Source organism: Boleophthalmus pectinirostris, unplaced genomic scaffold, assembly GCF_026225935.1.
Source record: "Boleophthalmus pectinirostris isolate CB_2022bp ecotype Guang Dong unplaced genomic scaffold, ASM2622593v1 HiC_scaffold_2, whole genome shotgun sequence".
In the NCBI taxonomy this organism is placed as follows: Eukaryota; Metazoa; Chordata; class Actinopteri; order Gobiiformes; family Gobiidae; genus Boleophthalmus; species Boleophthalmus pectinirostris.
This window is the reverse complement of record NW_026571152.1, coordinates 32627444-32651826: the sequence shown is the minus strand read 5'-3', so window position 1 is coordinate 32651826 and position 24383 is coordinate 32627444. Positions and strand designations below refer to the sequence as shown.

Genomic DNA, 24383 nt, shown 5'->3' with positions numbered 1-24383 from the left:
TAGACGACTCTGGAAGCAACACATTCAAATCTTAGTACAAGTGTCACACTCTTGTAGATGTTTCAAGCTGTCCTTACATTAACTCTAATTTCAAATAAAACACCACAAACATGTTTTAACAATGACGACATTCTAGGCCGGAGAAGCACATAATAAAATCTTTGAAAAGTCTTACCTCCAGATCAACTTCATAATCCTCCTGCTCCACACTGTGTGTCCTCTGCTCTTGTATCTGTCCTGTGTCCTGTTACATTTGAATTTTCCCTCCAAAAGTTTTGGGGAGGAGAATTCCAGAGGGAGGAGCCTCACCAGAAATTATAATAAAGTCATGTTTCCTCAACCTGATTAAAACATGCAGGTCTCACATCGGCCACAATCAAGCGATGTTTGTAAGATTTAAACATGGTTGACAGAGAAACGTAAAAAAGTGATGTTATTGTTGTCAAATTTGTTTTTGCAATTTGAGCAACCCCTCTCGGACCGTTTTTTCAGTGTAGTTAACAAAAATAATAAATTTTATATTTTTGTTAATCTTGTATGTGTTGTTTTACTTTACTTTTATTCAAACAGTGTGAAGGTTTGCAGTATGAATTCCTTTAGAATGGTAGTCTGCTTTATAAAATCTCTGAACTGCTTTTCAAGGTATTTAAATTTCATTCAGAGCAGCTAGATCTGTGGATACTTGTTTTTTTTTTCTCCCCCAAACACCAGGATGCTGCCACAATTGGAACAAACATTGAAAACTGGACTGTGACTTTGGTATAGATGAGTTATAAACAATAATTAAACCACACTTAAGCTCAAAACTCCCTGAAGTTTGAAGTGAGCAGTTCAATGGACCAAATTTAGACTAGGCTAGTGGCATTAAAAGCAGAACATGTAAACTAGACGATCAAAGCCAAATCATTCTGAAAGCTGTGTACATAAGGACCGCACGAGTCCTCACAAGAAATACACCAAAAACACAATAAAATTTCAGTAAATTCATAAAATACCTGAGAAAATGAGCTGAGAAAACGTTTATAAAGTTATTGCCATTTTCAAAGTGCAGACCAGTGATTCTGAATGGAATTACAACTAACTGCTAACTGGAGGTACTACTGTCTGAAGTTGTTACTCAAGTTAAACTTTAATCTGAGTTTTTGTTTTAACACAATCTGAAAAGAAAGAGCTGACCATGAACACTCATTAAAATGCATTTTGTAATTTTTCTGTTCTTAAAGTTTTCAGACTTTTTGACACCATTTGTCAATGTCACCATGGTAACTGCTGAACATTCCATCATAGATATGCATGGGTCAGTCTGTATGAAATCAGGCGTCTTCAAGGAAAACCAAATTTGGTTGGATTTGGCTGAAAAAAATTCAAAAAATTTCTAAATTCAGCAAATGAAAGAATCTCAAGTTTTAGCTCAATCCCTTCAGTCGTTCCTGAGTTATGGCCTGTTGAAATTTTGGGGCCATGCTCACTTTTTCTGAAGTCTTAATTTATAAGCATGTTTGAGAGATCATAACTTCATAAAAACAGAGCAAGCTGAAGCTGATTTTTTTTATATATTTTTTAAATCAGCATCTAATGGTGTCCACATGGGGAACTGTGGGACCAAAGAAAGGGCCAAAAAGATCACATTTGGTCTGTGACTATATTTGGGACTGTACACCATCCATATGAAAGCTCAGAAAAGTGTGAGATTGTTGTCAGAAATGGTCATTCTCTCAAATATTCAGGTTCAAGAGTTAGTTTGTATATATCTGCTTGAAATAAATAGATCTTGGACCTCAAAAAAAAAAAAAATAAAATAAAAAATTGACCAAAAAAAACGAATGTGAGATTTTGGGGGCCCACACTTAATTAAGATACAGATTCAGAATCTATAACCAAGAATCTACAATAATACACATTTTCAACTTCCTAGCTCTATTTTTTATGAAGTTGTGGTCTCTCAAACATGCTTATAAATTAAGGCTTCAGAAAAAGTGAGCATGGCCCCAAAATTTCAACAGGCCATAACTCAGGAACGACTCAAGAGATTGAGCTAAAATTTGAGATTCTTTCATTTGGTGATTTTAGAAATTTTTAGATTTTTTTTCAGCCAAATCTGAGATGGTTCATGGGGGGAGTGCAGCTGATTTCATATGGACCCCAGGCGTTGTCACTTCAAAGTATCAGTGGGTAAGTTAAAGCCCATACTGCTGAACATTCCTGGCAAAGCAATAACATATACACACGGAGACAGGCAAGTGACGAGTTTATATCAGAAAAATTACGTTGTGTTCAGTAGCGTAGTTGCGCAAGACCCCTGTGCAAGCGCGCAGGGCTTGTGTGTTAAACGTGTGAATAAAACATAACACAAAATAGTGTAATATAGTCCCTTTAACCTGTTACCTACGCTCTAATCTCTGTTTCAATAACCATCCACATAGTAAAGTGCGGTCAAAGGCTCGTAAGGCAAAGATAAAGGTCACAATACGAGCCACAGACCCCTCCCACCTGTCCTGTTGTAACGGATCTGCGCTTAAAAAGAGGGGAAGGTTTAGTGAACAGCCTTCCTGTCCTGAGCTTTTGGAGAGGCAACATGACGCTCCGCACACACTTCATAGTAACTTTAATTTTAGGGCTGTTTTTACATGCACAAGGTGACAGCGCAAACCAGCATGGTGAGTACATTCAGCGGTCTTCTGCATCTAAGAATCTTGGATATGTTTCTTCTTTTGTTTCTTTTTTGTTTACACTACAGAGAGTTACGTAATTCTTGTTGCTGCTGGTGCGGGGATATGTGGGTCACAGTTTCCCAGCTACTTCATAGTTTTTTCGATCAATTTTCTTACAGTTCACGTTCAAAAAACATTTAAAAAATGCGGATATGGTTTGTATATTTTATGTGGAAAGGAGAGAGAGAGAAAGACACACACACACACAGAGAGAGATGCAGATAGAAAGAAAGACAGAAACAGAGAGGCAGATAGACAGAGAAAGAGAAACAAACAGGGAATCAGAAAAAAGACACACATACAGAGAGAGAGAAAGAGAGAGACACTTAGAGCATAACTTTTTGGTAAAGGGCCCACCTTCTGTTTGTCTCCATGGATCTGCTATTGCTTTGTTTGGAATGTTCCACATCTCTCCATGTTCCACCTTGTGAAATCATGAAGTAGTTTTCAAGTTAACAGCAACCTTTTACCGTTTGTTCAGTAGAGAATGTCAATTCCATCCATCCATTTTCTTCCACTTTATCCTGGGCTGGGTCACGGGGGCAGTAGTCTGAGCAGGGAGGCCCAGACTTCTCTCTCCACACATACTTCCTCCAGCTCTTCCGATTGGATCTCGAGGTGTTCCCAGGCCAGCCCAGAGACATAGTCCCTCCAGCATGTCCTGGGTCTTCCCCGGGACCTCCTCCCAGGACGCATCTGGAACAGCTGCCTGAACCACCTCAGCTGCTCCTCTCGACGTGGAGGAGCAGCGGCTCTACTCCGAGCACCTCACGTGTGACTGAGCTTCTCACCCCATCTCTAAGGGAGTGCCCAGCCACCCTGCGGAGGAAAAGCTGCTGACCATAGGTGAGGGTAGGAATGTAGATTGACCAGTAAATCGAGAGCTTTGCCTTTTGGTTCAGCTCCTTCATTACCACAACAGTCCAATACAACAACTGCATCACTGCCAATGCTGCACTAATCTGCCTGTCAATCTCACGCTCCATCCTCCCTTCACTTGTGAACAAGACCCCAAGGTACTTGAACTCCTCTACTTGACTGCCACTCAGTCCTCTGTGCACCCGAACCTTCTGAATCGCTCTGAGGGTGAGCCCACAGAAAGGTGGACCAATGTTTTCATTTTGGACTGAACCCGCCCGAGCCCTGTGGGCAAAGGCTCGGCCACCAGATGTTCACATTCGGCCTGGCTGCAGGGTGGGGGCCTGACTGCGCCATACTGGACAATGTCACCTTCCTCGATTTTTTACAGTACATCAAAGACTGTCAATTCAGCCTCTAAAATTATCCAAATAAGTCTAGTAAAGGTGAATGGAGTTTAAAAACACAATGGAGCACTTCCTTTATTACCACATGACATCACAAGGTGGAACAGAGCATTTTCTGTTTGAGAGAAAACCTCACCCTAAATATGCAGGGTTTGTATTAAATATGTGAATAAACCAAACAAAACTCCAGGTATGTTTGTCATGAGGAAACAGCATTATAACATTGATCAGAAAATAGCGTAATATGGATCCTTTAAGTATTTGACAGACTGTCATTTGATGTCATTGATTTTATTACAATAAAGTGTTCATATAATATCTTTACAGCTCCTGTTGTTCAAACGGCTCTGGGTGGCCTGAAAGGAATCCACGTGCCAGTAAAGGGCAAAGAGTCTGGAGTTCATGCCTTTTTAGGAGTTCCATTTGCTTATCCACCTGTGGGCCCAGAGCTCAGACTGGCTCCACCTCGACCTGTCCAAGCCTGGAATGGAGTGAAGGATGCAACTGAACAGCCTCCCATGTAAGACTCCTGTTATGAGCAAGTAGTGAATAAACTCCAGTAGCCCACTTTACACAGAAAAAACAAACAAAATCCTTCTTTTTATCCAGGTGTGTTCAGGATGTAACAGTCTTGGGAGACCTTTACACTAGACTGGGAATGAAAGTAGACGTCCCAGGGATTTCGGAGGACTGCCTTTACCTCAACATTTACACTCCTGCAAACACACCTCCCGATGCCAAGCTCCCAGTAAGAACTAACATCTTAGATCAGACTTGGGCTATAAATTACATGACCAGTCAAAAGTTTGGACTTCTTTTTCTAAGTAGTTTTTTGTTTTTTAGGTTTACTCCTAAATTGCTGCAAGCAAATGACACTCATGATGCTAGCAGTTATAGGGGCGAAATTGGAGCTGAGCCCGATATTACGAATAAGGATTTATTTAAGGCCAAATAGCTCAATAAAAACACCAGGATCATGTAGAATAGGTTAATACGAACATGTTAAGACCAAAATTAATCCGGGAGAGTTGCTTTGGTGAACTTTATCCAGCTGTCTTCTCCCCTGGGCAGGTGACAAAGACACTGGGCTGGGTTCCTCCTTGGGGATGGGGGTAGATGTGAAAGCAGAGATGGGCTGATGAATGGACGTCTGAGTGGTCTGTGGTGAGGTGTGGATTGGGATCTGAGAGGTGAAGAGATGGGAATGCCAGAAAAATGACTAAAATGCGACCTATCTGGTCCTGCTGCTTTGTTTTTTATGTTGAAACCCTTCCACACATCCCTGGTGTTGTCCTCTTGCCTCTTCCTGTACACTTCTTGACTCTGCCTGTTGCTGTACCCTCTTCACCTCGTCCTTCTCACCAGAGTTGTGTCAGAGTTGTCACCAGAGTTGTGTTCAAAGAGGAAACATGTCCGAAATAAAAGTGTCCAAACCTTTGACTCGTAGTGTGTGAGAATGATTTTTAATATATAAGCGAACTTAACAGTTATTATTATTGTTATTCACAGGTTATGGTTTGGATTCATGGAGGAGGCTTCACCATAGGAGCAGCTTCTTCTTATGATGGTTCTGCCTTGTCTGCGTATGAAGATGTGGTGGTGGTGGGGATACAGTATCGTTTAGGAATTCTGGGATTTCTCAGGTAAAACGTTGGGGCTAATTGTTTTGAGTCTTTGTTTTCTCTTCATACCTAAACCTTAAAGAGCCCATATTACACTATTTTCTGATCTATGTTTTAATGTTTCCTCATCAAAGACATACCCAGAGTTGTGTTTTGTTTTATTCACATGAGTTCTTCTGCCACAACAGAAAACACCCTGCCCACTTTGGGGTGCCATGTAGTAATACAGGAAGTGCTCCACTGTGTTTTTAAACTCCATACACTATCATTTGAATCATTTGGATAATTTCAGCCCTAGAAATGCCAATATCTACTAAACAAAATGTAAAAGGTAGTTGTTTGAGTTTGAGACGTAGACAGACTAATAATACAGGATTACTCAAACATGTGTGTGAATGAAACAAAACACGATTCTGGGTATGCTTTTGAGGAGGTAACATGGCTTAAAGTTCACAAGAGTCAGGACCTTTAAACTTTTGTGATGAAATCTCTTATTTGTTTCAGCACTGGAGAGAAAGACATGGCTGGAAACTATGGCCTTTTGGATCAAGTAGAGGCTCTGAAGTGGGTGCAGCAGCACATCCACAACTTTGGTGGGAACCCAGATCAAGTCACGATATTTGGGGAGTCTGCTGGAGGCATGAGTGTGTCTCTTCTGGTAAGATATTCACATAAACTAGGCCCGTTGTGATATTTACTATATCAAGTTATTATTTGATATCTGAAAGCTAGATGATATATTTTGGGGTTCAATATAGATGTATGTATGATTTTGTAATATGTAAACAAAAACATTTTAAATTCCAGAATGGAGGCAGCTGGAGGCAAAAGTGAAACTGAACATAATGTGTTTTCAATGGGAAAATCTGGATTAACCTCAGAATATCACAAAATATGAAAAATCCAGGGAAATTTGGCAAATGAAACCCTTATGATACATGTGAGTTATATCAGAGCCCATCTTAAAAACATTTACAATTGTATTTTATCTTATTTGTTAATTTAAAAAGAGGTTCTAATAGACACCAAGCATTTCTGACAAAGGAAAAATCCAGATTTTTAATTTTTACTGGACAAATTCTTACAGAAAAGCAGAGCCCTCTACAGTTTTTCACTGATACACGTATTACCAGAGAAGCAAATAACTAATATGTGTACTTTGTGTGTCATAGTATTATTTGGTACAAATGCACAATTGTTAAACCTGATTTCATTTTTATTATTCACTAGACCCATGAACTCACTATATTACAACAGAAATCTACATTTTAACAATATCAATTTTAGCTGCCCCCATCTGTATTACATATAATTGGCCTATAGGATGTTGCGATGCATTCAGAACCTTTTATGTCTTAAATCCTATCATAAAGTTTAAAAATAACCCAAAAAATTCCCAATAATGCTAAGAAAATGTACACACGATAAATATTGACTCAAAACTATTGTTCCAGCTTCCATGTATTGAACAGTGAGTCGATATAGTTATTTTTAATTATTATTAAGTAATCATTGCATTTATTTTGCGCCTTTCAAGATACCCAAAGCACTTTACAGTTCATTATTCATTTACTCAACACTCAGTGGTAGTAAGCTACTCCTATAGCCACAGATGCCCTGGGGCAGACTGACGGAAGCGAGGCTGCCAATCTGCATCATCGGCCCCTCCGACCACCACCATCACTCACACACACAGCACTTTCATACTAGGCAATGTGAGTGAAGTGCTTTGCCTATGAACACAATGACATTTTTTGCCACTGGCGCCCCCCTGTGGCACCTGGAATTCCCAGTGTTCTCCCATCCAAGTACTAACCAGGCCCGGTCTTGTTTAGCTTCTGAGATCTGACGAGATCAGGTTTTGACAAGCCGGTATGGCCACAACATTAGTAATTATCGATGATATTTTGAATTATGTCTCTTTGAATATGTCTTAATGTCTATGGTTGTTTTAACAGTATCTCTCACCTCTGTCAAATGGACTGTTCCACCGGGGAATTGCAGAGAGTGGCACAGCCGCACTCTTTGAAACTCTAATATCAGACCCCCTCAGCATAGCAAAGGTCAGTATATCCTTGAATTAAAATGGCAGACAGTGGTTGAAGAAGTATGGAATGTTGTTACTTAAGTAAAAGTACAGAGCAAAAAAATACTCTATACTTTCAACACTACGTAAAGTAAAAGTATTACATGAAAAATCTATTGAAGTAAATGTATGTTTAATGTCTAATTGAAATATGTAATCAGTGTCCCTTAAGACAAAAATACAGTATGTACAACTTTTAATATTTTTGAACTTTTTCTAGACGGCAGCAAACATGTCTGGCTGCAGCCTTGAAAGTCCTGAAATTATTAGTAACTGCATGAGAAACCTTGATCTACAAAAAATAGTGGCACTAGCAGAGGTAAGATTCTACAGCCCATTATTATTATTATTATTATTATTATTATTATTAAAAGTGCATTGTGTAACTTGTGTAAGGTCCGTCAAGCGCTTATCTCCGTGGAGATGTTATTGCTTTGTCTGGAATGTTTCACAAGTATGGCATTAAATCTTACTTACTGTCGGAATGCCTGTTTTTCTAGGTATTTTTGAGCTATAAAACCTCCTGGAATTGAATAAATGTAAGGTAGAGCTGTTTAATGTCATACTGTGGAACATTCCAGACAGAGCAAATGACATATCCATAGAAACAAGATGGTGACGGGCTTAACTACCGAAAAGTTACATAGTGCACCTTTAACATTGTTACATCATCATAGAGTGTATAAAGAAGTGGACTAAGCGAATGTGATGTCACAGCGTTCAGCGCCGCTCAAATGAGGCTCCAAATTTGCTCCTGTAACTGTTGCCAGGCTCCTAATTTGGGATATTTAGAAATCTGACCACGAGTATCAACCACAAGAGCCAGTCATGATAGAGGTTCTTAAATGTGCCTTCTCACCTGTTGCTCACGCTTGCGGGAGGGACTTCAGGGAATGAAGGCATATGATTGGTGCATTATTTATGTTCATATCTTGATTTAGGGATAAAACTGTGAAATTTTGAATCATGTAGAGCAGGTTAATGCAAACATTTTAAGACCCAAATGACGAGGCTCACAGCAGCAGTTACAGAGAGAGGGACGAAAAGATCCCAGTGTATGTCAGTTGGAGCCAGGGTCAGAAGGAGCCAGAAGAGCCTCCTGAAGCACTTCCTATTTGGAACATAGCGGCTCACGTGTCAGCTCTGTCCATTCATATACAGTCTATGTACATCTTTTCACCTGTGTTTTTTACCTCTCTTATGTAGGTGAGGGAATTGATCATTACTTTAACTATTGATGGCCTTTTCTTGACCAAACCTGTGAATGAATTGTTTCGTAACCATGAGTTCCAAAAAGTTCCTTTTATGACCGGAATAACAAGTGATGAAGGTGGCTGGTTACTCCCCAGTGTAAGTAATTTCAAATATTTGATTTTAAAGGGCCCATATTATGCTATTTTTGATCTATGTTATAATGCTGTTTCCTCATCATAAACAGACCTGGAGTTGTGTTTTGTTTCATTCACACGTTTAACACACAAACCCTGCATATTTAGGCTGAGTTCTTCTCTCACTCTGATCCACCTTGTGATGTCATGCAAGAAATGCTCCACTATGTTTTTAAACTCCTCTGGAAGGCCCTGGAATTAGCAATCTGTAGAAAGAAAGATCTAAAGATAAAAGGAGCTGTAACTTAAAAACTACCACCAAATGACAAGTTGGGACAGAGATTTTGATCTTTGGAGATGTAGACAAACTAATAGTAAAGGCTTACCAAAACTCTTTTTGATGAGTAAACAACAATACAATAATATGTAATATGGGCCCTTTAAGGATGTACCACACCTCTATCTGAATTCTCCATTGTTTTCACAGTTTATGGCGCCTCCAAACTGGACAGAGGGAATGACACGAGATGAAGTGAAAGGCGCACTGTCTCTCTTTTACACCGCTGAAGTGAGATTACATCCATATCCTACACGATCTTCCAATCTGACATTGCTCTAACAATATGTTTTTATTGAAAGCATAAAGATGAAGCACTGAATTTGATGATAGACGAATTCACTGGAAAAAGTGAGGACCCTAAAATACTCCGGAAGGCCTTTACTGATATGGTTGGAGATTTTCTTTTCAACGTTCCTGCAGTGAAAACCATAAACGCTCATACAGGTTTGACATTTGCATAAAACTATGTTGATATTTTGTGTTGTTGCTTTATCAACATTGCAAAAAACAATGGACAATGCAAAATAAAAGCAAACAAGAGCTGTGCAAATATGACAGGTTAGACAGGTTGGACTATAAATTTGACTGGAACACAGTTAAGATCATTATATCTATGATTTTTGTTCTCCAGTTTGGCCATTTTTTTGTTTTCAAATTTTACTTACTGATTGGAAATCATGAAATCACGCCAAAACTCCTCTAATGTACATAGAAATTATTATCTAACAATTAAACATCAGAAAACACCTTTATTTTGTTGAAATCATCCATCCAGACCTCCATCAGAAAAGTTACAGGTAAGAATAAATTGTGCCAGATTTTTGTATAGAATTCTTCTCAGTGTCTCCCATACATTTTTTTTTTTAACTTTTCTTCTCACTTTCCTTTTTGTTGGTGTAAGACTATTAATCACCAAAACCTGTCATACACACTTTAAATATGCACTATGTAACTTTTCATGTGGATGGTTCACCACCTGCTTGTCTCTCCATGAGATGTTATTGTTTTGTCTGGAATGGCCCAGTATGGGATTATGAACATATCCATCGTGCATTTGTGTTTAAAGGCATTTTTGAACAATAAAAACTCCCATCATTGAATAAATTACAGCTTACATCATTTTAATACCATATTGTGGAACATGACAGGCAAAGGCAGTAGCATCTCCATGGTAGCAGACCGGCAACCTGAACTGCAACTGATTAATGGACTAAAGGTTTACAGCTCTCGTGGAAAGTGTGTGTTGTTTTATATTTATAAGGATTATATTCAGAATAAGAAATGTTATTGTTCTTTCATATCCAGACGTAGGAGCTCCTGTGTACGTTTATGAATACAACTTTACCCCTCGGATGCTGAAGAAATTGAGGCCAGAGTTTGTCGGAGCAGATCATGGAGATGACATTTTTTCTGTGTTTGGACTCTGCTTTACAACTACTCATGTCAAACTAACAGGTAAGATTGACAGTCTTATTAAAAGGCCCATATTACACTATTTTTTATCTGTGTTGTTTCCTCATTACAAACAGACCTCGAGTTGTGTTTTGTTTCATTCGCACACGTTTAACACACAAACCCTGAATATTTATGCTGAGTTCTTCTGTCAACACTCCACTTTGTGATGTCATGTGGTCATACAGGAAGTGCTCCACTGTGTTTTTAAATGTTATACACCTTCACTAGAATCATTTGGATGATTTCAGCCCTGGAATTGCCAATCTATATTGAACTAAAGGTAAAAGGAGTTACTATTTTGAAAACTACCAGTACATGACATCACAAGGTGGAACAGAGTATTTTAAGCTTTAGTGATGTAGATGGAGTAATAATGCAGGATTACTCAAACGTATATAAATGAAACTAAACACAACACCAGCTATGTTTTTGATGTTATAACATGGCTTAAAGCTCACAGGAGTAAACTTTTGCATAATATAAGACCTTTACATTTTCATTCTGAAAACTCCAAACTGGTCTGGTTGATTGTCCACTTGTTGGTACTATATTTTTAGCTAAAACAATTCCCTTTGTTTCTGCAGAAGAATGCTCAAAAGAGGAGGAAGATCTCAACCGAAGTGTTATGAGATACTGGGCAAACTTTGCTTACACTGGGTAAATGTAAAATACATCTATGAATACAAGGGCATTTTTTATACAGACTTGGTCACTCTGTTTGTTTTGTAGGTCTCCAAATGGGAAAGGCCTGGTGCATTGGCCACAGTATGGAAAAGAGGAGAACTACCTGTTTATTGACTCTGAGCAGGTGGTCCGTCAGGGGCTGAGGAAGGACCACTTTGTGTTCATGACTCAGACTCTTCCAAAAATGTTGGAGGAGCTCGAGAAGACAGAGCACATAGAGTTATAGAGTAACTGGCCACAGTCTGCAGAAATAATACATTAAAAATTAAAATCACTTAATGAAACTTTTATAACACTGTCATGATCAAACTCTGAACTTAAAGCTGCACTATGTGACTTTTTGTTTGGGGGTCCGTCACCTGCTTGTTTCTATGGATATGTCATTGCTCTGCCTGGAATTTAGCAAATTTTATAGTTTTATAACTTAAAAATACCTAGAAAAACAGGCATTCTGACTGTGCCTCTCCATAGATCTGACCTGTAACTTGGTTTGGTTTGGTTTCCATTATGATAGAAAGGTTTAATCTCATACTGTGAAACATTCCAGACAAAGTAATAACATCTCCATGGAGTAAACTGTTTGATGGACCCTTCACCACAAAAGTTACACAATGCACCTTTAAGAGTTAACAAACTGAACAATCATGGAAGACCAACTTAACCCTTGTGGACTACCAAGCACTGAAAACTGTGAAAATAATAATAAATGTAATATTTTTGTTAATCTTGTACGTAGTGTTTATTTAAGCGCTAGTGTCAAGGGTTGTAATATTATTTCCTTTAGAACGGTAGTCTGCTTTATAAAATCTCTGAACTGCGTTTCAAGGTATTTCAATTCAGGTCATTCAATTTCAAGACCAACCAGATCAGATTTTTTTCCCACATTGACTTCTTCTGATCTGAAGGGGGCGCAATTGTTACATTATGAGCAGTTAAAGTGCCTATGTCAGCTTAGACTTCTCATTTTAGTAAAACACATTTAAGATCATTACATATAAGATTTTTGTAGCAACACTCATAGTCGCTCTCCCAATTTGGAAATTTTTTAGGTTTAACATTTTACTTCTTGGTTGGAAAATTGCGACATAACACTAGGGGATTCCATCACTAACAACTAACAAAACTTGCTCACTTGCTCTTACACACTCAGTCCTAGCCTACGATGGGCCCTCAAAGTGCCATGGGCCCCAGTGCGTCGCACCGGCTGCATAGGCCTACTTGTAATTGTGTTCTGTTTTACTCACACATGTTTGAGTAAAACATTTCCTCTGTCTACATCTCCAAAGCTCAAAACGCTCTGTTCCACCTTGTGATGTCATGAAGCGGTAGTCTTCAAGTTAACAGCTACTTTCACCCTTTGTTTACTAGAGATTGGCAATTCCAGGGTTGTAATTATCCAGATAATTCAAGTGAAGCCATGTGGAGTTTTAAAACACAGTGGAGCACTTCCTGTTTTCAACATCACAGTGTTTTGTTTTTGTTTTGTTTTTTTGAGAGAAGAACTCAGCCCAATTATGCAGGGCTTAAACATGTGTGAATGAAACAAAACACAACTCTGGTATGTCTGTGATGAGGAATCAGATCCAAAAATAGTGTAATATAATAGTGTAACACAGTGTAATATAATCCCTTTAACCCGTTATTACGTTTTGATCTCTGTCTCATTAACCATTCACACAGTAGAGTAAGCATGGTCAAAGGCTTGTAGGGCAAAGATAAAGGTCTTTATCATCTATGATCTTTATACAGCATAATATGAGGCACTGACCCCCCCGCTCCTGTCCAGTTTAAAAGGACTGGGCACTTAAAATGCGGGGACACGTTCCTGGTTCGCACTTTTGGAGAGGCACCATGACGCTCTCCACACACTTCATAGTAACTTTAATTTTAGGGCTGTTTTTACATGTACAAGGTGACAACGTAAACCAGCATGGTGAGTACATTCAGCGGCATCTAAGAACCTTGGATATGTTTCTTCTTTCAGTTATTTACACTACAGAGAGTTACGTAATTCCTGTTGCTGCTGGTGCGGGGATATGTGGGTCACAGTTTCCCAGCTACTTTTTGTTTCTTTTCTGTTTTGATAGATTATTGACTAGTCCTTTTTCTTACGATTCACGTTCAAAAAACATTTAAAACGTGCAGATATGTTTTATATATTTTATATGGAAAGGAGAGACAGGACAGAGAGAGAGAGAGAGAGACAGTGTGGTGCAGAGACAGAGACAGAGGCAGAAAGAGAGAAAGACAGAGAGGGAAACAGAGACAGAATGAAAGATAGAGAGAGAAAGAGAAACAGAGATAGACAGGCAGACAGAGAGACACAAAGAGAAGGAAACAGAGAGACAGAAAGAAAGATGGAAAGAGAGACAGAAAGAAAGACACACACAGAGAGAGAGAAAGAGAAAGACACACAGACAGAGATAAAGAGAGACACAGAGAGAGAGATAAAGAGAGACAGAGAGACGGGGACACACAGAGAGAGAGAAACACATACACACAGAGAGGCAGACACACAGCCAGAGAGAGAGAGAGAGTGACAATGAGAGAGAGAGACAGAAACAGAGAGGCAGAGGATAGACAGAGATGGAGATGGAGAGAGAGAGACAGAAAAAAAGACAGAAAGTGAGAGTCAGAGAGAGAGACAGAGGGAGAGAGACAGAGAATTGGAGACACAAAGAGCGTAACATTTTGGTAAAGGGCCCACCACCTGTTTGTGTCCATGGATCTGCTATTGCTTTGTTTGGTTCCACAGTGTGACATTAAACTTGTCTAACTCCATGGAGACAGACAGAAAAACAAAACAAAACTCCAGGTATGTTTATCATGAGGATACATCATAAAGTGGAGGACATAAGTATTGTTATATACTTCTAATCAACTCATCACCTGAATTAGACGCCTGTTTTAACTAGTCACCTGTATAAAAGACGCCTGTCCACAGAATCAGTCAATCAATCAGACTCCAAACTCTCCAATGTAGGAAAGACCAAAGAGCTGTTAAAGGACGTCAGGGACGAGACTGTAGACCTGCACAAGGCTGGAATGGGCTACAAAATCATAAGCAAGAAGCTGGTGTTAAGGAGACAACTGTTGGTTCAACTGTTCAAAAATTTAAGAAATACAAAATGACTGTCAATCGAACTCTGTCTGGGGCTCCATACAAGATCTCACCTTGTGGGGTTTCAGTGATCATGAGAACAGTGAGAAGCCTAGAACTACACATCAGGAGCTAGTCAATGATCTCAAGGCAGCTGGGAGTCACTAAAAAAAAAACATTGGTAACACTTTACACCGCAATGGATTAAAATCCTGCAGTGCTCAAAGGTTCCCCTGTTTAAGGAGGAACATGTGGAGTCCCGCCTGATGTTTGCCAATGAACACTTGAATGATTTATAGAGAGACTGATAGAAGGTGCTGTGATCAGATGAGATCAAAATCGAGCTCTCTGACATTAACTCAACTTGCTGTGTTTGGAGAAAGAGAAATGCTGCCTATGAACCCAAGAACACCATCCCCACTGTCAAGCATGGAGGTGGAAACATTCTGCTTTGAGGGTGTTTCTCTGTCAAGGACAAAGGACAACTTCAACGTGTCAACGGGAGGATGGACGGAGGCATGTACCATTAAAATCCTGAGTGACAACCTCCTTCCCTCCCCCAGGAAACTGAAAATGGGTTGTGGATGGGTCTTCCAACACGACAGTGACCCAAAACATACAGCCAAGGCAACGAAGGAGTGGCAATGAAGGAGTGGCTCAAGATGAAGCATTTTAAGGTCATGGAGTGGCCTAGCAGTCTGTCGACCTTAACCCTATAGAAAACCTTTGGAGGGAGCTGACACGAGTTACCAAGCGACAGCCACAAAATCTTAATGATTTAAAGATGATCTGCAAAGAAGAGTGGACCAAACTTCCTTCTGATATGTGCGCAAACCTGGTCATCAACTACAAGAAACGTCTGTCCTCTGACTTGCAAAGAAGGGTTTTGCCACCAAGTACTAAGTCTTTTTCGGCTGAAGGTTCAAATACTTATTTCACTGAAATGCAAATCTTTTTATACATTTTATTTAAAGTTATTTTCTGGATTTTCTTTTTGATATTCTATCTCTCACTGTTAAAACCATCAAAATTATATACTGTTCATTTCTTTGTCAATATACAAACTTACAAAATCAGCAAGGGAGCAAATACTTATTTCCTCCACTGTAAGTAGCGTAATATGGATCCTTTAAGTATTTTTGACAGAGGACTGCCATTTGACGTCACTGATTTTATGACAGTAAAGTGTTCATATCATATCTTTACAGCTCCTGCTGTTCAAACGGCTCTGGGTGGCCTGAAAGGACACTACGTGCCAGTAAAGGGCAAAGAGTCTGGAGTACATGCCTTTTTAGGAGTTCCATTTGCTTATCCACCTGTGGGCCCAAAGCTCAGACTGGCTCCACCTCGACCTGTCCAAGCCTGGAATGGAGTGAAGGATGCAACTAAACAGCCTCCCATGTAAGACTCCTGTTATGAGCAAGTAATGAATAAACTCCAGTAGCCCACTTTACACAGAAAAAAACTAACAAAACCTTTCTTTTTATCCAGTTGTGTTCAAAACGTAGCACTCTTGGAAGACCTTTACTCTAAACTAGGAGTGAAAATAGATATCCCAGAGATTTCGGAGGACTGCCTTTACCTCAACATTTACACTCCTGCAAACACACCTCCCAACGCCAAGCTCCCAGTAAGAACTAACATCTTAGATCAGACTTGGGCTATAAATTACACGACCAGTCAAAAGTTTGGACTTCGTTTTCAAGTAGTTTTTCTTTAGGTTTACTCCTAGAGTGTATAAAGAAGTGACCTAAGGGAGTGTGACTGTAGCGGTTACAGGGGTGAATCTGGAGCTGAGTTGCATATTAGGAATTTATTTACAGGCAAAATAGCTCAATAAAAACACCAGGATCATGTGGAGTAGGTTAATACGAACATGTTAAGACCAAAATAACGAGGCTCACTGCAGCAGTTACAGAGACGGGTGACAATATTCCAATGTAAAGTCATCTGGAAACAGAGTCAATGGAGCCGGAAGCGCCCCAAGAACACTTTTTATTTTGGAACACGGCACAAGTAGCCAGCCTTTGCTTTGCTGTGCAGACCGTAAACCCTTGGCCTTCTCTAAATTAGCTTTTTGATGAATTCACATGAAATGGTTGTCACTGCAAGGCTCTGCCAAGAAATGTCAGAAGTGTAAAGTAGTGGTAAAAGCAAAGGGTGGTTATTTGAAAAAAAAAAAAAATCTGAAACAACTTTTACTTAAGAATTAATTTTTTGTTTAGAACAGGACATGAACATATGTGTTACTCCAAAAAAGTAAAAGTCTTAGGAGGAAAAGCGTCGTTAGATAGGTCTTTTAACTATACTTTCCCTTGTGTGGCTTTTACTTTTTTGGAGTGCCTGGATTTTGTTGTGTCCATAGAGGAAACATAAATGAAAAAGTTTCCAATACTTTGACTGGTAGTGGGTGTGTGTGTGATTTCTAATATAAGTGAACTTAACAATTATTATTATTGCTATTCACAGGTTATGGTTTGGATTCATGGAGGAGGTTTCACTGGGGGAGCAGCTTCTTCTTATGATGGTTCTGCCTTGTCTGCATATGAAGATGTGGTGGTGGTGGTGATACAGTATCGTTTAGGAATTCTGGGATTTCTCAGGTAAAACGTTGGGGCTAATTGTTTTGAGTCTTTGTTTTTCCTTCATACCTAAACCTTAAAGAGCCCATATTATGTTATTTTCTGATCAATGTTTTCTTATCAAACACATGTCCAGAGTTGTGTTTTGTTTTATTCACACATGTTTAAAATAAAAGTTACGTATATAACTGCGGGTCTATGAATCCCGGATGACCGCCAGAGGGTGGTGCTGAATGCACTTAAAGTTTACGAGTCAATTTCACATAATATAGGACCTTCAAACTTTTGTGATGAAACCTCTTATTCATTTCAGCACTGGAGAGAAAGACATGGCTGGAAACTTTGGCCTTTTGGATCAGATAGAGGCTCTGAAGTGGGTGCAGCAGCACATCCACAACTTTGGTGGGAACCCAGATCAAGTCACGATATTTGGGGAGTCTGCTGGAGGAGTGAGTGTGTCTCTTCTGGTAAGATATTCGTGTAAACTAGGCCTGTCATGATAATTACTATATCAAATTATCATTCAATATCTGTAAAATGGAACGATTTATTTTGGGGTTCAATATAGACTCTTTAAAAATATGTAAACCAGAATGGAGGCAGCTGGAGGCAAAACTGAAACAGAACATAATGTGTTTTCAATGGGAAATTCTGGATTAACCTCAGAATATCACAAAATATGAAAAATCCAGCAAGGAAAATAAAAAACAGTAAATAGCTGAAATTGTTTTGACAGGCTGGTAATACTGGTAAGAGTTTATGTTATGACTAAGCAATGATAAAGTGAGGTTGCCTTATAAAAAATGTCATTTTAAAAACACTTCTAAAATAAAAGCAATGTAGTGTTAGTCAAATTTTGTCATCATAAACCTACCAATAGCTATCGATAATGAGTCATAGAAGTGATTTATTCAACCTTTTATGGCTTAAATCCTATCATAAAGTAAAAAATAACCAAAGAATTTCCCAGTAGTGCTATGAAAATGCACACACGATAAATACTGACCCCAAAAAATATTGTTCCAGCTTTCATGTATTGAATAATGAGTTGATATAATAATTATTGTGACTACTAATATTTTGAATTATGTCTCTTTGAATATGTCTTACTGTCTATGGTTGTTTTAACAGTATCTCTCACCTCTGTCAAACGGGCTGTTCCACCGGGGAATCGCAGAGAGTGGCACAGCTGCACTGTTTGATGTTCTGGGAACAGACCCCCTCAGCATAGCAAAGGTCAGTAAATCCTTGAATTAAAATGGCAGACAGTGGGTGAAGATGTACTCAATGTTGTTACTTAAAGGTTGTATGGAGGATTTTTTTTTGTTTCAAATTGTCAATGATAGCATTATAGAGATGCAGTAGCCTTGGAATTATGATGACCAAAAAAAAGAGAATAAAAATTCATCAACTCTGGACGTGGTGGGGCTAAACATTTGCCAATAGATAACAACACTGCCTCGTTATCTGTGAGCTGACAGGCTGTCAATCAATCTCCCTACGTTTCTAGCGTAACTGACTTGCCTGCGCGCCGCCGGTACGTGGTTTACGTACGACTGTCACGCAGTCCACAGACGCAAGCCGCACAGACGCTGTTTACTCCACCAACGCAACAGTTCTTAGCGGCTTTTTTTTACCTATATCTTCCTCGCAGTTTGCACAAAGTTTGTTGCAATGGCAGACAAGAATCCAGGAGCAGAAAGTCCGTTTTTGAGATTGCTGAAAGAAGAAGACAAGGGGAAAAGCAGCGAAGCCAAACTAAGGTGATTCTTGAAGATTCATTCCAGCGATGGCGCAACTGAAGCAGACGCAGGGTCTAAAGACTGACGCACTGGTCGCCAAATTACTCCTGGACAGGTCACTTCTGCTTATTATGAAAACGTACTTTATTTCCAAGAGCTAGTCAAACATTTTTCAGGACACGAAAGCGATATCCTATGTCTGAAAACGTAATTTTCAAGGCAAAGAAAGAGTCCGCTTGCTGCTGCGTGTTGTAGTTAGTTCATTCGCACTGAATCTCCACGCAACCTTCTCTGCTCCCCTTTCCTGCTCCTGTCCCCGCTGCCCGTTCCGCTCTCCCCCCTGCTCCTCACTTCTCCAGGCACGGAATCTCCGCGCACCGCTCCCCTCTCCTCTCTCCTCTCCTCTCTCCCTGCTCCGCTCTTCTCCCTGCTCCTCACTTCTCGTCCGCGCACGAAATGTCCGCACACCCCTCCCCCCGCTCCTCACTTCTCCGTCTTGCCTAACCAACACTGTAGTTAGTTGTTTACAAGTCATGTGCAGCACCGGCTGTAAACAAACCTGTTTCTGGCGTAAGGAGGAGGCGGGAGGAGGCGTTTCTACGTAGGGAGCTGTAGGGGAGGGGGGGTGGTTTCACGCATGCGCAACATTTGAAAAAGGACAAACAGTCGCTGGATTTCTCGTTCCTTGGAAAATCCTCTATACAACCTTTAAGTAAAAGTACAGATACCGGAGCAAAAAAAAATACTCATGTCATGTCAAGTAAAAAAATCTGAAGTAAATGTATTTACATATATATATATATATATATATATATATATATATATATATATATATATATATATATATATATATATATACACACACACACACACACACACTACTTTACTATTTTTACTTTGTTACGTTCCAGTTTAATGTCTAATTGAAATATGTAATCAGTGTCCCTTAATACAAAAACACAGTGTGTACAACTTTTAATATTTTTGAACTTTTTCTAGACGGCAGCAAACATGTCTGGCTGCAGCCTTGAAAGTCCTGAAATTATTAGTAACTGCATGAGAAACCTTGATCTACAAAAAATAGTGGAACTAGCAGAGGTAAGATACTACAGCCTATTATTATTATTATTATTATTATTATTATTATTATTATTATTATTATTATTATTATTATTATTTAAGATGCATTGTGTAACTTTTCTTGTGTAAGGTCCGTCAAATGCTTATCTCCGTGGAGATGAAATGTTTCACAGTGTGGCATTAAACCTTTCTAACATCATGGAGACTAAACCAGACCAAGTGACAGGTCAGATCTGTGGAGAGGCCACCCCGCTCACAGTCAGAATGCCTGTTTTTCTGGGTATTTTTGAGCTATAAAACCCCCTGTAATTGAATAAATGTAAGGTAGAGCTCTTTAATGTCATACTGTGGAACATTCCCAGCAGAGCAATGACATTTTGACTAACCCACCTTTAACACTGCCCTGTCACTTTCTTGTCACCTGTGTTTTTTATCTCTCCTACGTAGATACCGGAATTGAGAATTAGCTTAACTATTGATGGCGTTTTTTTGACCAAACCTGTGAGTGAATCGTTTCGTAACCATGAAATACAAAAAGTTCCTTTTATGACCGGTGTAACAAGTGATGAAGGTGGCTGGTTACTTCCCAGTGTAAGTTCAGATATTTGATTTTTAAAGGCCCATATTATGCTATTTTTGATCTATGTTAAAATGTTGTTTCCTCATCACAAACAGACTTGGACTTTGTGTTTTTTGTGTGTTTGAGACTTCTTCTCTCAAACACAAAACACTCTGTTCCACCTTGTGATGTCATGTGGCAATACAGGAAGTGCTCCACAATGTTTTATATTGGGGGCCCTAGGGGAACTTGAATTTGGGGCCCTCACTATAATGCTCTATTTTGTTGGGGGGGGTTTTGTATATATTTATTGTCTGTTTTTTTCCCCATTGTTCATGAGACACGTACATCTTTATTTGAATTAGGGTGGACTGGAAACTTGTGTTATTATTTAGGTAGCCTACTAGATAACCAGAGCTGGAAGTAAAAATAAACCTACTCTCATTTAATGTCATATTAAGAGAAACTCAGATTGCTTTGAGGCCTCAGCCGTAAGTGGCAGTGGCATTGGTTGGGGGCCCCTACATGTTCGGGGGCCCTAAGCAGCTGCCTATTGTTGCCTAATGGTAGCACCGCCTCTGTTTTAAACTCCTTACACCAGGGGTGTCCAAACTTTTTTCATCAAGGGCCACATATCTAAACACAGATGAAGCAGAGGGCCGATCGTGGGCCGTAGACTGATGCTCAGTACAGTGAATAATTGAAATATGTGCATGTTTAACATTCATGCAAAGATCCTTAAAACCACACACAAAATATTAAATAATAGCTTTATCAAGTAGATTTTCAAAAAACTTGCGGTAAAAAAAAAAACTTTTTAATTGATACAAGGTAATTTGGGCCAATTCACCTGGAAGCCTGAGGGCCAAGAAAAATTTGTCTGAGGGCCGCATTTGGCCCCCGGGCCATAGTTTGGACATGCCTGCCTTACACCTTCACTAGAATCATTTGGATGATTTTAGCCCCTTGAATTACCAATTTGTACAGAAATAAAGATAAAAGGTAGCTGTTAACTAGAAAAATATCACTAAATGACATCAGAATTTGGAATGGAGATTTTGAGCTTTGGAGATTGGACAGATTATTAGCAAAGACTTACCAAAACTCTATTTGATGAGTAAACAACATTACAACAGATCAGGAAATTGTGTAATATGGGCCTTTTAAGGATGTACCACAACTCTATCTAAATTCTCCATTGTTTTCACAGTTTTTTTTGCCTACAAACTGGACAGAAGGAATGACGCGAGACGAAGCGAAAGGCATACTGTCCCTCTTTTACCCCTCTGAAGTAAGATACTGATCCTGGATACAAATATTATGCACGATTTCCAATTTGACATTGCTCTAACAATATATGTTTTTATTGAAAGCATAAAGATGAAGCACTAAATTTGATCATAGACGAATTCACTGGAAAAAGTGAGGACCCTAAATTACTCCGGAAGGCCTTTACTGACACTGTTGGGGATTTTCTTTTCTACATTCCTGCAGTGAAAACCATAAACGCCCATACAGGTTTGACATTTGCATAAAACTATATTGATATTTGGCGTTGTAGCTTTATCAACATTGCAAAAACAATGGACAATGCAAAAAAGCAAACAAGAACTGTGCAAATATGACAGGTTAGACAGGTTAGGTAGAAATTTTACTAGAACACAGTTAAGAGCATTATATCTATGATTTTTTTTCTTCAGTTTGGTAATTTTTTTAGGTTTCAAATTTTACTTACTAGTTGGAAATCATGAAATCACGCCAAAACTCCTCTAATGTACATAGAAATTATTATTTAACAAATAAACACCAGAAAATACCTTTATTTTGTTGAACTCATATTCAAAGGTGCATTGTGTAACTTTTCTCCACCTGTTTGTCTCCATGGAGATATCATTTTGTCTGGAATGTCCCGGTGTGGCATTATGGGCATATTCATCTTGCATTTACTTAATAACAAGGGTTATTACAGAACTAAAAGCTTGGCCCACCTCCTCCAGTCGGGCCAAAGTCCCAAACGTTCAGCGCGTTTAGGCACGGTTTGATTGCGCTCACACTGGACAAATGTACCAGTACTGGTCCGCGGTCTGGGGGTTAGGGATGCTGGATTAATGGAATAAACAGCTAAAGGTTTACAGCTCTCGTGGAAAGTGTGTGTTGCTTTATATTTATAAGGATTATCTTCAGAATAATAAATGTTATTGTTCTTTTATATCCAGATGCAGGAGCGCCTGTGTATGTTTATGAATACAACTTTCCCCCTCGGATGCTGAAGAAATTGAGGCCAGAGTTTGTCGGAGCAGATCATGGAGATGACATTTTTTCTGTGTTTGGATTCTGTTTTACAACTACTCATGTCAGACTAACAGGTAAGAGTGACAAAGCTCACAGGATCAATTTTTGCATAGGACCTTTAAATTTAAATTCTGAAAACTCCAGTCTGGTCTGTTCTATTGTCCACTTGTTGGTATTATATTTTTGGCTAAAACAATTCCCTTTGTTTCTGCAGAAGAATGCTCAAAAGAGGAGGAAGAGCTCAACCGAAGAGTCATGAGATACTGGGCAAACTTTGCTTACACTGGGTAAATGTGAAATACAGCTACGAATACAAGGGCATTTTTTGTACAGGCTTTTGTACAAACTCTGTTTGTTTTGTAGGTCTCCAAATGGGAAAGGCCTGGTGCATTGGCCACAGTATGGAAAAGAGGAGAACTACCTGTTTATTGACTCTGAGCAGGTGGTCCGTCAGGGGCTGAGGAAGGACCACTTTGTGTTCATGACTCAGACTCTTCCAAAAATGTTGGAGGAGCTCGAGAAGACAGAGCACATAGAGTTATAGAGCAACTGGCCACAATCATTGGAAAATTGAAATTACTTTTATAACAATGTCATGATCAAACACTGAACACTGAACTTAAAGCTGCACTATGTGACTTTTTGTTTTGGGGGTCCGTCACCTTCTTGTTTCTGTGGACATGTCATTGCTCTGCCTGGAATGTTCCACAGTATGATATTTAACAGCTCTACCTTACATTTAGCAAATTTCATAGTTTTATAGCTAAAAAACAGAAAAATAGGCATTCTGACTGTGAGCAGGGCTGCCTCTCCACAGATCTGACCTGTAACTTGGTCTGGTTTGGTTTCCATTATGATATAATGGTTTAATCCCATACTGTGAAACATTCCGGACAAAGCAATAATATCTCCATGGAGAAAACAATGTTTGACGGACCCTCCCACAATGCACCATTAAGACTTAGCAAACTGAACAATCATGGACCAAATTAACCCTTGTGGACTACCAAGCACTCAAAACTGTGACTTACCTAAAAATAATAATAAATTTAATATTTTTGTTCATCTTGTATGTGTTGTTTTTCTTTACTTTTATTATAGTCAGTATTTAATTGTTTTAGAATGGTAGTCTGCTTGATCAAATCTCTCAACTGCTTTTCAAGGTATTTGTTTAAGTTTCATTAAGACCAGATTTTTTTTTTCTCATTGACTTCTTTACATGTATGCTGTTTCTAGTGGGCACACTTTATGAGCAGTTAAAAGTGTTTATCTCATCATTTTACTAAAACACTGCTCAAATAAAGTTGAAATAATTACACATAAGACTTTTGAAACAGCATTCACACTCATTTTCACAATTTGGATATTTTTTAAGTTAAAAATTTTACTTGTTAGTTGAAAATCATGACATTGCAGTAGTGAATTCCTTACCTGTTACCTAACAAAACTCCTCTAATGTACATGGAAATTATTATCGGGCAAATACAAATGTAAGAAAACACCTTTATTTTGTTGAAATCATGTTAAAAGTCTCAGA

The 24383-nt window shown here is 39.0% G+C and overlaps 2 protein-coding genes and 1 pseudogene across 2 annotated transcripts; 2 read left to right on the top strand and 1 right to left on the bottom strand.

Moving 5' to 3' along the window:
• The first annotated feature begins 2505 nt into the window (after positions 1-2505).
• Positions 2506-12215, top strand: LOC110165928 (cocaine esterase-like). The gene is made up of 13 exons (XM_020931126.2): positions 2506-2657; positions 4304-4496; positions 4586-4724; positions 5486-5619; positions 6103-6256; positions 7557-7661; positions 7905-8003; positions 8891-9034; positions 9500-9580; positions 9652-9796; positions 10658-10807; positions 11392-11464; positions 11537-12215. Exons 1-13 carry the CDS (start codon positions 2576-2578, stop codon positions 11715-11717), a joined length of 1680 nt encoding a protein of 559 aa, XP_020786785.2. The 5' UTR covers positions 2506-2575; the 3' UTR covers positions 11718-12215.
• LOC129409655 (5S ribosomal RNA) lies at positions 7367-7484 on the bottom strand (annotated as a pseudogene).
• Positions 12216-13317: 1102 nt separating the features above from the next.
• Positions 13318-23911, top strand: LOC129409374 (cocaine esterase-like). Its single transcript, XM_055155212.1, has 13 exons — positions 13318-13424; positions 15800-15992; positions 16083-16221; positions 17061-17194; positions 17487-17640; positions 18305-18409; positions 19915-20013; positions 20443-20586; positions 21765-21845; positions 21928-22072; positions 22771-22920; positions 23061-23133; positions 23210-23911. Exons 1-13 carry the CDS (start codon positions 13343-13345, stop codon positions 23388-23390), a joined length of 1680 nt encoding a protein of 559 aa, XP_055011187.1. The 5' UTR covers positions 13318-13342; the 3' UTR covers positions 23391-23911.
• The last annotated feature ends 472 nt before the right edge of the window (positions 23912-24383 follow it).